Below are 13,656 nucleotides of genomic sequence, written 5' to 3' on the forward strand. Positions count from 1 at the left end.
AGATGAACTTCTAAATGCTCCAGGTAAGTTTTAATGTGATTGATTGTGACCAGTTAATGTTGTTGTTTTTAGGGGGGGGGGGGGGGGGGGGGGGGGGGGGGGGGGGGGGGGGGAATATATTATATATAAATAGCCTTTTAGTTCATAGTAATACAAACATTGTAAATTCATGTCTTTTTGCATGCAGAGCCTTTACTGTGAGAGATGCAAAATCTGGCATGTGTCTTGTTTGTTTTTAGTAAAGGTCTGTCACTAAAAATGATTGAACTTCAGCAGAATAACAATAATTTAAAACTGTACTATACAGTGCAATCAATTTGACAAATTGTCGCATAGTAAAAAACAAACAATCTGCAATACCACAAATGCACGCTTTGGTTCATAGAAAAACATTTTATGGTGCGACAGTGTTAAAGTTATTAAATGTTTAATGTTATCTTAAAGGCACAAAACCAAATTTCAATAAGGTATTCATTGATGTGTGTTGTAATTGTTGCTCTTTATCTTTACCATGGCTGGATTTACTAATTCAGTTTCTGGCTGACTTTCATGCATCACTACGGTTATAACAGCATTGAAATGTTTTTTGAAAGTGGACATCCTGTTTATATGCTTAATAAAGACAATTGGAGCCTTGAGTGCAAGTATGTGTTATCTACAACTTTCAAAGTCTCGTGAGTTATTGTAGGCATAGAACACAAGTTTCATGTGTTGGTACTATTTACAGTATATGTTGCTTTATATCCTGTCTAAAACTAACTTTATTTTTCAAGAAGTGAGACTTTTTGCCACTGGCTTTAATTGTGATCATTGCATGGCCTGCTTGTGTATAATTTATGTTTTTCTCCCAAGTTGATGTTAATATAACATTTGTTACATTACTGTAGCTATTCTGTCTGTTGTGATTTAACACACGCTTGTCTTTTGAAATACTAACTGGACGAACACATCAGTTTATATGTGTGAATGTATTTTATCAATTAAAGCTTAGACATTTTACAAATGATGACTAGATAATGCTGAAAGAAACCCCATTTAGAGTCTGGGCTAGAGAAGGAAGGTTTTACTAGGCTGGTTATGTGATGTGGACTGATGTCCACTGGTGAACCTCTAAACACATTTGTCTGGAGACATGAGCAGGATTTGTGTGCTGCTGCACCACCTAGCCCTCAGTATTATTTTATAAAGAATGGGTAGTCCCATCACAGTGATTCTCATTCAAGTGCAGTGATAAACAGATGGCATTGTCTGATTAACCATAGTACACATTCTTAAATGCTGGGAAAATTAGGTCATGCCAACTCAATCATATGGCCAAATAAGCTGACTGTTTTTTTGGCAAGGGCTATGTAAACATCAGGGTTATGGCATACTGTATCCTGAAAAAATACTTTCTGCTGGAGGAGATGTTTATTAATGCCAGCAATAGAAAACAACTCTTGCAGCCAAGCAACGGTAATCATAGTAAACTAACATGTGAGTCTTGGAATTTAGTAATTCTAGTGACCTTAAGACACAAGAGCAAGACATGGCATTGAACAGAATAGTCTCGGTGCCTTCTCATGCACCAACAACCTGGGAAATTTAAATGTTAGAACTTTTAAATGCTTTTCCTTTTGGAAATATTTATATATTTTTATTTATATTTGGTTTTCCCCAAAACAAAGCCCAGTGGTTTCCATTATAGTTAAAATAACTTCTGGAGACCTCTGTAAAAAGAGCAGTATTATGGTGTGGTAGGAATCAGGAAAGATTATAGTCTTTGGGGAATTTAATATGCAGTGCACTGAGCCACATATAATAACTAAGTTTAAGAAATGCAAATGTAAGGAGGAAATTCAATTGGGCAAATATAAAGGTGTCCAGTATTAGTGTATTAAAAATAAAATGATTGTCTTGTTGTTTTTTTAAAGGGCATTATTCAAATAAGTCTTGTTGATTCATGTCCTTTTAAACTCTTTACTTTCACAGGCAAGGAACCTGAAAAGGCCAGAGACCGGTATGACAAAGCAACAATGAAACTCCACAATCTCCATAACCAATATGTGCTAGCAGTGAAGGGGGCCCAGCTGCACCAGGAGCATTATTATGACACTATTCTTCCGCAGCTACTGGACTCCTTACAGAAAATGCAGGAAGAAATGATTAGAGCACTGTAAGATCAAAATGTCTCTCTCGTTTTATATGTAAGATATACACAATTGCATGTTTGTGTCTGTTTACAGTGAGTTTGCATGGGTTTGCCATCCACTACCGTACAAAATGTTTTTTTCACACATTGCACAGATGCCTCATGTCTTTGTGTTTTGAAGATTCCACTGTTACCAAAGTATATTAATTAAATTACTATAAACAAATAACTTTATGGATAGTGAGGATAGCAGCTTCAGGGACAAGTGCAGACTTATTTCTGTTCCGTTTTTGCAGGAACACAAGAAATCTGTAGTTTACAGTGTATTTTAGTACAGTTTGTCATATATATTTTTGCAAATAAAAACAAACTTGGTGTAAATCACCATTCAGTCTTTCCATTTTCTATTTGTGTAATATTCTTTGTCACTCAACAATTTGTATCAATACGCCCAAAAAGGCTATATATTCTATTCCCCAAGGTATATAGCGGATATGTCATTACTGCAGCCAGAGAGCTGCTTATCAAATTACAAGGCTTGCTTAGTATATTTTTTTCGCATGTTCTTAAGAGACTGGAGACATGGTTTTGCATATCCTGATGTTGGATGTAGATGGCAGTCTGTTTTTATTGATACTGATGGCTCTAATTTCTTAATAAATGCATGGCAGGGGATGAATGCCATTAACACAATCGTATCGGAAAACTTTCGCTACCATCTTAAATTGCAGTATAGAGACCACTTTGCAGAATTTGTATAACTTTAGAACGCAAGCATGAGTTTGTCTCAGTTTAGTAAAACACTTCAGGTCATATTTTCAAAGCGTTCTCCGGACTTTAGTTAACTTGTATTGTTTTTTAAAAGATGAAAAAACAACAGTAATGGGCAAAACTGAGAAACAAACAACCTGAAAATGCTTAAAATGCCTCCAGTTATGTTATTTTGATGTTTTATATTTGTTTTGTAACGCCAATAGGTTTTTGTCTTTTCAAAAATTAGAAGTTAATTAAAAACAGGAGGAAACTCTTTGAAAATATAATATTTACAGTACACAACATTACTGTGTGATTAAGGACTGAGTATAGTGTGGTCCAGTGGTTAAAGTCCAGGGCTTGTAACCAGAACATTACCAGTTCGAATCCCACCTCTTCCACTGACTGACTAAGTCACTTAATCCCCGTGTGCTCCATCCTGCGGAAGAGATGTTAAGTCAATGTCCTATTACAAAGGTGCGCAACCAAACTTTTATCACAGACCGCATATCCAAAAAACTAGTTTAACCCCATGTGTATAGCGGCCTTCACATTGTTAAAGAATAATCTGAGTTAAACCCTTAGCTGCAATGTAATATATATATATATATATATAGATATAGATATATATATATATATATATATATATATATATATATAGATATAGATATAGATATGGCAATTTCCCGTAGGATTACTGTTAATTTTATTTCATACTGCACAATACACATACAGTACAATTAAACAAAGCATTAATATTGTACTGTTATACCATATTCACATGCATTGCACAGGAACACAAAGCATATTAAATATCTACTTGCTGAAGTGGTTTTTATTTTAGCAACGAGTTGTTCAGTTGTAGCAGCCAGCAATGTAGCAAAAGTCACAGGGCAGCTTCATCAGCTCCACAGCAACAAGCCTCCTATGTTGGAGATTCTTTCAATGCAGTGAGTTTGTGCATTGAAGAAATGAGAGGAAGACTCGTAAAATTAGTTGGAGACAAGCTGATGAGAAGCAATTACCCTCCGCCGTACGAATTAAAATGGTGTGCTGCTTTTTATGCGAAAAATTAGAAAAAGCAAGTCAACAATGTTTAAAAAAAAAAAAAATATGTAGGATATATTCATAAATTAAATGGAATTAATACACTGCTGGGCCGCAGTCAGACGATAAAAGTGCCACATGCGACCCATGGGCCACAGGTTGCATGTCCCTGTCTGATTGTAAGTGACTCTGCATATAATGCACAGTTCACAGCCTACCTCTGCAAAGCGATTTGTGATGGTGGGCCACTATGAAAGGCGCTATATAAAAATAAAGATATTATTATTATTATTTTTATTATTATATATAGTGTGTAAATACTGTACAGCAGAGGGCACTCAAAAGCTTTGTAAAAGCAGACATGGTTCTAGTGCTCATTTCTGTTGTTGGACTATACCTTTGTTTTATTTTTCTTTCTTTCTTCTAGGAAAGGAATTTTGGAAGAATATAGCCAGATCACCAGTTTTGTAACAGTTGAAATAGTTAAGCTTCATGCAGACATACACACCTCTCTAGAGCAGATTGACCCCTCTGTAGAGTATGACAGTTTTATTGAAGTTCACAGGTGAGTTGCTTTACTTAAATAATGAAATATTATTAGCAGCCACACATTAAAGGATTTGTATTACTATAATGGATTGAAACGCGTACACCTCTAGGAGACATGGTCGTGGACTGTAAGTGATGTGATTATTGAGTTTGTAGCACTGATGAGAGCAGCACTTTCCATTGCCAGTGAGTTAAGATTTAATAAATGGCTTTCTGTTTTTTTTTATAGATTTGATCATTTTTGGCAGGCAGAGTGTGCATTTGCACTAGTTTTACTAATGCTTCTTGCCTCTTGTGCTTTATGTACCTTAATCACACTGCTTTAAGAGACTGTTGATAAGCACAGCAGTGCAACTTCATTTAGAATGACATGCCTAAACATGTACAAATATTAATATGTTTGTTCTAAAATAAAAAATAAACATAACAATAAGATAAGTTTATTTACAGTCAGTATTTGCAGTCTAGATCAAGAAAAAAAGCCTAGTTTGTATACATATCAAACTCTTTTTCTTTTTTTTTTTTTTTTTTTTTTTAAAACAGATCACCCGAAGTTAAGGAACCAAGCGTAGAATTTGATGTTTCTCTGTTGGAAGAAGCCGAAAACCTTCAAGCAAATGAAATCTTGTGGAACAGTTTAACAGCTGATAGTTTACAAGCAATGTAAGTTTGCAATATTAAGTCAACATTACATACCAAGTGCAAACTGTTCTACTAGTTTTCAGAACCATTGTGCTGAACGTCATTTTTTCAAGTAGCCTATAGGTATTGGCAGACCTGTGTCTTGGGGTGTGTCCTGCATTACATAGTTGTCTGTTATCTAAGTCTGCAGTTGTGTGCCCAATAATGCACATTGGTAATGCATACTGTACTGTCATTATTCTGTACAAGTTGTCATAGCAGTGATTATTTAAAATGTACATATCTTGTAGTTTGTTTTTGACACACAAACTAAAACTAAGAAGATTTGATAAACTGTGATAATCTTAGAGCAACAGGTGTTTGACAAAATAAATGAAAATACCTGAGAGATTTTTTTATTCAAATTGGACCCCTGATGTACATTTTGTATCTCTCTGTTTCAAGTCATGATGGGAATTACAACAGGTCTATCAGGGGGCTGAGCTGGCGTTAAAAGATGGGGAAAAAAATCCCTGTGCAAGGTGGTAAACTTCAGAACAATTTAAAAATCATGCATGTTGAATCATGCTTCCCATGGTGGTGCCTAATATCTGTATACCAGAGCCATGCACAGGAATTCCATTTTAGCTTATTGTGCATAGGAATTTGATGTTCATAAATTAAAACAGCATCTTATAGTATGTAGAGAATTAAACAAAGGCACTGCATTTCCTTCTTGGGGAAACTAGTCTTTGTGATATGCAAAACATCAAATTTGTTGTTGTTCTTCAAAATAATACAAAAAAAAAAAAACAGTAATACTAGCAGCATTTTGAAAACATTTGCTCCGTGGTCTTGAACACAGTTCAGGATAAATACAGTATAGGCAAAATAAAATCTAAAAGATAATGGCTCGTCTACACATACACTAGTCAAGGCGAAAATTTGTAAGCCACTGTTTGTAAAAATTAGCTTGGGGGAAATCTTGAGTGCTGCTACCAGACCAGAGAGAACTACAGAACTAATTCTGGGACTGCAATCTAAGATGTAAACCGTGCCACCAAGCCGGGAAAGGTTGGAGCTGCCCAAAGCAGTTCAGAATTCCGATAAAGTACTGAATGTTATTTCAGGTAATCCAGGAATGAAACCGCACAGTAAGATCCAGTATATCTTACAGGTATTTTTATAACTTCTGTACAGTAGATGTGATACTGGCTTTTTAAAGTATGTCAGCTGGGACACACTTACATATCTGTCAGCTAGAGTGGTGAGCAGTGCATGTAAAACTGCTATTGGCACTTCCGCAGAGTTCAAGCACTGTGATAACTGATCCCCAGTTTGCCCCTGCTATACTATGGCATGTATTTCTAATTAGTCTCCATTGACCATATATGGGAAAGGGGAACAGTAAAAAAAAAAAACATCTTGAGTTGATGGTTTGGTAATGCTAAAACGTTGTTTATTTATTTTTTTTGATAGGTTGAAAACAGCAACAGATGACCTAGCCCAAACTCAACAGACACTCCTTAACAAAGAAGAACTGATGCAGGACTTAGAAAGGAAAATTGAAGAATCTGCCAAGTCGTGTGAAAATAAATCGGAGTATATATCATGCAAAATGAGTTTGTGGCTCATTTCACTTCAGTGGCTCAGAAAATTAATCTGTCTGGGGTTTTATGTTTTGGAATTAATGTGACCATGTGAACTTCATTTGATACATTTTGTTTTGCTATCTAGTGGAGGCCTGCTGTTACTGCAATAAATTTAACTAGCTTTTTTATGTTTGAGATTTAGCTTGTTTAAAAAAATAAAAATAAAAAAAATACAGAGGAATGATAAAACTGACAATGTGACTATTTTAAATTCCAAGGAAATTCTAGGGTTTAGTGGCCTACACTGTTTTAAAAACAGCTTTGTTCCTGCACCTTTGAGTCCATTGTAGAGTCATGAGTTCCACAAGCAGAGTATTTAGAACAAAATAGTATTAGTGTGGGCCACAGTAACTCAATTCTGGACAAGACTTTATCCCCCAAAATATGAAGCCTTCAATGGTCTCTTAACTAAGCATGTGTATATAATCCTTTGTCTTATTTATTTCTTTTTTCTTTTTTTCTGTCTGCCAGTGTTGTCTTGCTGCTTAGCCAGAAGCAGGCATTGGAAGAGTTAAAGCAGACATTACAATTGCTGAGGTGCACAGAGGCTAAGCTGGCCGCTCAGAAAGAGTTACTGGATCAGAAGATGCAAGAGAATGATGGCAAAGAGCCCCCTCCTGTCGTAAATTACGAAGAGGATGATGTCAGATCTGTTGCTTCCGTGGTATGTTCATCTTTTAAAACATTCAGCAAACACCGTGCGACACACATCAAGCGGTGAGACACTGCGGTAAATGCATGTGACTCCGCCTGTTGATGCCCATAGTTTGTGCATACCTATACTTTTATACCACCTGCAATATAAACAAACTGAAAAGTCATCAGGGTTGTTTATCGTTTGAATGGCTTGACTGTTGAAGAACGTTTTAATCAAGCACCAGTGACACTAATACACAAAATGACACTTGTCAGTCTCAGAGGTTTTCTAAAGTTGCAAATGTTGCTTATATGAATTTTAAACCACTTGATGTATTTTATTATTATTATTATTATTATTATTAATATTAATTTCTTAGCAGATGCCTTTACCCAGGACAACTTACAGTTGTGTACAAAAATACATATCAGGAATTATAGTACAATTAAGAGCAATACAAAATACAATGACTTCAGTCCTGATAAGAGCAAGTACAAAACACCGTACAGTTTGATATAGGGGCAGGTCAAGAGCAGGTAAGTATTGATAGTTACATCGAGGTTAGATACAATAGTCCAGAAGGGAAGAGTTGAGTTTTACAGGTGTTGTCTGAAGAGGTGTGTCTTGACGAGGCGCTGGGAGGTGGTCAGGGACTGGGCAGTCCTGACATCCATAGGAAGGACATTCCACCACTGCGGGGCGAGGGTGGAGAAGGAGCGGGCTGTGGAGGCAGGGGAGTGTAGAGGAGGTACAGCCAGTCTTCTAGTGCAGGCAGAGCGGAGCGGTCGGGAGAGATGAGGGTCTGGAGGTAGCTGGGTCCAGTCTGGTCAAGGCATCAGTAGGCGAATACAAGAGTCTTGAACTGGATGCAAGCAGTGATCGGGAGACAGTGGAGTGAGTTGGAGCAGTGGAGTAGTGTGGGAGAAGCGGCGTAGAGAGAACACCAGGCCAGGAGGGAGTTGCAGTAGTCTAGGTGGGAGAGTACCAGGCCATGGACGAGGAGTTATGTGAAGTAGTTGGTGAGGAAGGGTCGGATTCTTTGTATGGTGCTCAGGAAGAATGTGCATGCTAGAGTGGAGATCTGCTGGGAGTAGGAGAGGCAGGGGTCAAGGGTTACTCAGAGGTTCTTGGCTGATGATGAAGGAGAGAGCATGGTAGACTCCAGAGGAATGGAGATAGAGAGATCAGAGGAGGGGGAAGATGAATTAAACTGAAATTACGCAAGCTCTGACAGATCAGTAAAATACCATATTGTACTGTAACCTAGCCAAGGAGTCTCTCTCCTGGCCTGACATTTAATCCATTGCTGTAAATCTCTTTCGAGACATCTTATTCCTTAATTATAAAACAGTTTACTTTGCTGTACTGAACTGTAGACTGGTCATCTTTGAATCTCTGCAATTTCTGTTGCCTATTGCTTTTTAAATTATTTGTTATGGGGTAGATGACAAACAAGTGCCTTCATTAGTGGCAAGTCATTTTGATCAGTTTGTATTGTCATTTGTCAAATTCCTAAAAAATTGTAAGACCAATTAACCAAAGCAGTGATGCAATGTTCTGTTTAATAAGTTTTAATTAAGTGGAAAGGACTAACTAAACACAACATAATTGACTAGATTAGCTTTTTTATGCAGAAAAGTGTCAAGGAACAAAATGTTCTGAAATTAGTTTTTTTTTTAAATATATTTGTGTTCTATTTTCTTAAATATATCTGCACTTGTATTGTAATACAATTGAAATCTAACTGATTATAACTGAATTGGTTCTTGCTATTAGTGGTGACCACAAGGTTTTTTTTTTTTTCGTTTTTTTTTCTTCGGTCCTGTTCTTTACTTGATATCTACAGTGAAAGCCTGATTACCCAAATGTGAAAATGTTCATATTACGCAATCAAGAAACCTCTTAAAATGAGTCTAAAAAATATATATATTATCCACGCACTTTTAAAAAATGTAATGTGCTATACTGCATTGTACTGTAAATTATCCAGAGACAGGGCAACAGGGCAGAAAAGCATGTCGCACAAGAAGACTCTGGTCCAGTGGTTAAAGAAACGGGCTTGTAACCAGCAGGTCTCCTGTTCAAATCCCAGCTCAGCCGTCGACTCATTGTGTGACCCTGAGCAAGTTGCTTAACTTGCTTGTGCGCCATGTTTCAGGTAAAATGTTGTTGCAAGTGACTCTGCAGCTGATGCATAGTTCACACACCCTAGTCTCGTATCTTGTAATTCGCTTTGTGATGATGGTCCACTATGAGAGGTACTATATAAAAATAAAGTATTCTTCTTATTATTATTATAGTAAGAGGAAGAAGAAGAAGAAATGTTAACAGATGGTGTTCGGATAGTCATTGTTTAATAGTTCCGTTTTTTTTTCTTAATGTGGTCTTTGCCCCTGCATATTTTTAGTTTTGTTGTCCCTTTTGACAAAACAAAAAACAAAAAAAACAGTGGTTTGACTAGTTTGAAATATTTCAGTCATTGCAGAGGTACTTGAATCGTTTGGTTAGAGCAGGAAATGGCAGCTTCTGATAAAGAAACACACGTATTTGTATTTTTTATTTTATTTATTTATTTTTAGTGCCTTTTTATGTATTTTTTTTCACTCTAAGCAGTAGTTAACATAAAGATCCATAACTTAATACAGGCCACTATTTAATTGCTTCTAAATGCAACACTATATATGATTATTTCCAAAAATACTTCTACTCAACTAAAATCTATAAAAATAAATGTAATAAATAAATTAATAAATAATGCAATTCAAAAGAGGGGTCAGTAGGGGGCAGTGTTAGATAGTCGTGGGTGTTTCAGAATAGGTAACACATTAGCTGTAAAAAAGTTAAACATGGGTTCCACTGACATCATTGGTTTTGAGGTTTGGTAAATGAAAAATAATTAACAAGAAAATTAAGTGTTTAGTTCGTGATTGTAAAGCATGCTATCCAGGATGCTGTTTATTGTACATAACAAAATCCAGTTGCCATTTGTGAACACAGTACATACTTAAAGAATCCAGCAAGCTGTGCTGCTGCTGTTAATGCTTGAGATGCTGTACCTCTGATCCACTCGTTGTCATTGTTATGGAGTTTTAAAGATGTGATGTCTATTCTTTTTCATATAGGATTTATTTATTTATTTATTTATTTATTTATTTTTTACACCGTAGCTATAAAGCACTGCAGCTAATTACAACCTAAACATTTCAATAACCCGCAGGAACATTAGTGCTGGTATTGTTCCTGGGAATTGCATTGTTATGCAGCTAGCAGTGAGAAATGTCCACTGATTTTTTTGTTTTTTTTGGCATCCTGGTGTGGACATTTTTAATAGTTGTCTTTTCAATTGTATATAGAAAAAAATGTGAAACATTGTTAAAGGAGTAATGTATTTTTCTAATTGAAATGTTTATTGCACCTAACTAAAGGCATTATAACTGGCAGATGAATTAGGATTGTTGTTTTAAGCTTAATATTATTACGTTGTAGTTGCTAGAAATAACTGCATCTTTCTATATTTTTCAGGATTTCCTTTTTTTCATCTGCATAGATGCATAGCTTTGAGATGGTACATGAAAAACATCTTACTCTTAAGGGAATAATTAATTATTTCTAATAGAGTACACTGGATTTCTGAAGTTCCTGAGAGAGACTAGGAATAGCAGTCTGATCCAACTATTCATATTGTTGCTTTGCAAGTCATTTCTGTAGTTTTCTGCACAAATTGATTTTTGTATTATTTTTAAGTGCCCTGTCGTTTTACTGCGTTTCCTAATGTGCCAATTACTAGATGTCTTTTCATAAAAATAGTTACAGTACCAGTGTGCAATGTACAAAAAATAGGTGTGGTCTCTTTAAAACCACAGTGCGCCATCTGACCACATGAGGGCTTGTTTTGCTCTTGTTGGGAAGTTGAAATCTTGTGAGATGTCATTCGTGGAGGCAGGTTGAAAATACAGGTGTGCAGCGTAACTGCAATAACTCATCTGAAGATTATTTTAAAGCAATCTACTTAAAGTACCTAAACAGCCTTATAAATGTATACAATACACTGTACCAATGTAATTGGTTATATACATGTGTGTAAGCGATCAGGTTTTTATAATGGTAATCTTAGAAATGTCCACTAGGAGTCGGGAGGCACTTGAACTTGTCTCTCAAAGGGTTAATTAGCTCATTGGGTAACACTTTAGTTTAGGGATCTGTTATAAGTGGTTATAAACGATAGCAGTAAAAAAAGAGACATAGACACAGACCTGAACACAGGCTGACAAAAAAGACAATGGCAGAAGTGCATAATAGTCTTATTTGTAATCATATTCTGTAATTGTTAACAGCATAATTAATGACATATTTATAGACTGTTTGGAATCACTTCTAGCTGATCACTAAAGTAAAGTGTTACCGCTCAATGTAGGAGCAGCTGAAGTTAAGCTGACTGCAGTTTGGTAAACAAGGAACATATTTAAAGGGGTTCTTTGTGCTCGCTGTTGGCGAATAGATGGTTTGGAGACCTGTGTGTCGACTGGGTGAAAGGAGAACATTTAATAATTGAGGAAAAGGAGAATTATTTGTTGGAAAAGTAACCCTGTAGCAGTACAATCCGTCAGATAACCTGTGCAAGTCAGAACAACATTTGTCACATTGGAAACTGCAACCAGTATAGATCAGTGTGTGTTTTCTGATTTATTTTGTTTTGATGGATAAACGACTTAGCCTTTTCCAACCGCAGCCAGGGAAAACTGTGTATAGTTAGTAGTCTGAGTGGAGTTGGATTTTTCTTTTGATACCCTTGGATGTCAACTTCAGCCTCCAAGTACTTTTATTTGGATTAGCACTGCAAAAAAACCTATATATATAAATTATATATAATATATATATATATATATATATATATATATATATATATATATATATATATATATATATATATATATATATATATACTGGATTGCATTTGCCTTCAGGGTAATCCTGGGAAAGGCACAGATCAGGGGATGAGTGTAAGAAAATATCAACACGATCAAGATGATTATTAAGAAGTGGAAGGTGTATGGCATCACCAAGACCCTGCCTAGATCAGGCTGTCCCTCCAAATTGGATAACCGAGCAAGAAGGAGACTGATCAGAGAGGCTACCAAGAGGCCAGTGGCAACTTTGCAAGAGCTACAGGCTTTTATGGCCAAGACTGGTCAAAGTGTGCATCTGACAACAGTATCCCAAGCACTCCACAAATCTGGCCTGTATGGTAGGGTGGCAAAAAGGAAGCCATTACTCAAGAAAGCCCACCTTGAATCCCGTTTTGAAGTATGCAAAAAAACACTCAGGAAATTCTGTAGCCATGTGGCAAAAAGTTTTGTGGTCTGTCTGTCTGACGAAACTAAAATTGAACCTTTTGGCCTAAATGCAAAGCATTATATTTGGCGAAAACCCAACACAGCGCATCACCCAAAGAACGCCATCCCTACTGTGAAGCGTGGTAGTGGCAGCATCATGTTGTGGGGATGTTTCTCATTGGCAGGGACTGGGGCACTTGTCACTATAGAAGGGAAAATGAATGGAGCAAAGTACAGAGAAGTCCTTGAGGAAAACCTGGTGCCCTCTGCAAGAAAGCTGAAACTGGGATAGAAGTTCACCTTTCAGCATGACAACGACCCAAAGCACACAGCCACAGTTACACTGGAGTGGATAACAACAAAAAGGTAAATGTCCTTGAGTGGCCCAGTCAGAGCCCCGACCTAAATCCAATTGAAAAATTTGTGGCATGACTTGGAGTGCTGTCCATCAACGCTCCCCAAGGAACTTGACAGAGCTTGAACAGTTTAGTAAAGAAGAATGGTCAAATCTTGCCAAATCTAGGTGTGCAAAGTTGGTAGAGACCTATCCCAACAGACACACAGCTGTAATTGCTGCCAAATGTGCTTCCACCAAGTAGTAACTCGGGGGTGGAGACTTATCCAATTATGATAGTTCAGTTTTGTATTTTTAACATATCATTTTTTTCTCAAGAAAACTTTTTTCCCCCCTTAACAGTGTGGAGTATGGTGAGTAGATAAATGGAAAAAAAATCCAAGATGTTGAGTTTGGTTTTTATTTATTATTCAAAAAGCAAAAAACTTGCAAATACAGTATGCTTCTGTATTGGTAAAAAAAAAAGACAATACCAATACAAAATAGCTAAATGATAATAAAACTAATAACTACATTTAAATAATTATCCATTGTTTTACACACAAGGAAATTAAGAAAACATAGGGAAAGTACACTAA

The 13,656-nt window shown here is 36.4% G+C and overlaps 1 protein-coding gene across 4 annotated transcripts in view; it reads left to right on the plus strand.

Moving 5' to 3' along the window:
* fer (fer (fps/fes related) tyrosine kinase) overlaps window positions 1-13,656 on the plus strand; it is a 105,712-nt gene that overhangs the window by 27,216 nt on the left and 64,840 nt on the right. For 3 of the 4 annotated variants that reach the window (XM_041231479.1, XM_041231452.1, XM_041231460.1), the window contains exons 5-10: window positions 3-23; window positions 1,972-2,155; window positions 4,359-4,496; window positions 5,024-5,143; window positions 6,581-6,703; window positions 7,225-7,417. In XM_041231479.1, the coding sequence (XP_041087413.1) occupies window positions 3-23; window positions 1,972-2,155; window positions 4,359-4,496; window positions 5,024-5,143; window positions 6,581-6,703; window positions 7,225-7,417 (779 nt within the window). The remainder of the gene's footprint in view (window positions 1-2; window positions 24-1,971; window positions 2,156-4,358; window positions 4,497-5,023; window positions 5,144-6,580; window positions 6,704-7,224; window positions 7,418-13,656) is intronic. The other variant, XM_041231470.1, reaches the window with a different exon arrangement.

The sequence above is a fragment of the Polyodon spathula genome, chromosome 2 (assembly GCF_017654505.1).
Source record: "Polyodon spathula isolate WHYD16114869_AA chromosome 2, ASM1765450v1, whole genome shotgun sequence".
Classification (NCBI taxonomy): Eukaryota; Metazoa; Chordata; class Actinopteri; order Acipenseriformes; family Polyodontidae; genus Polyodon; species Polyodon spathula.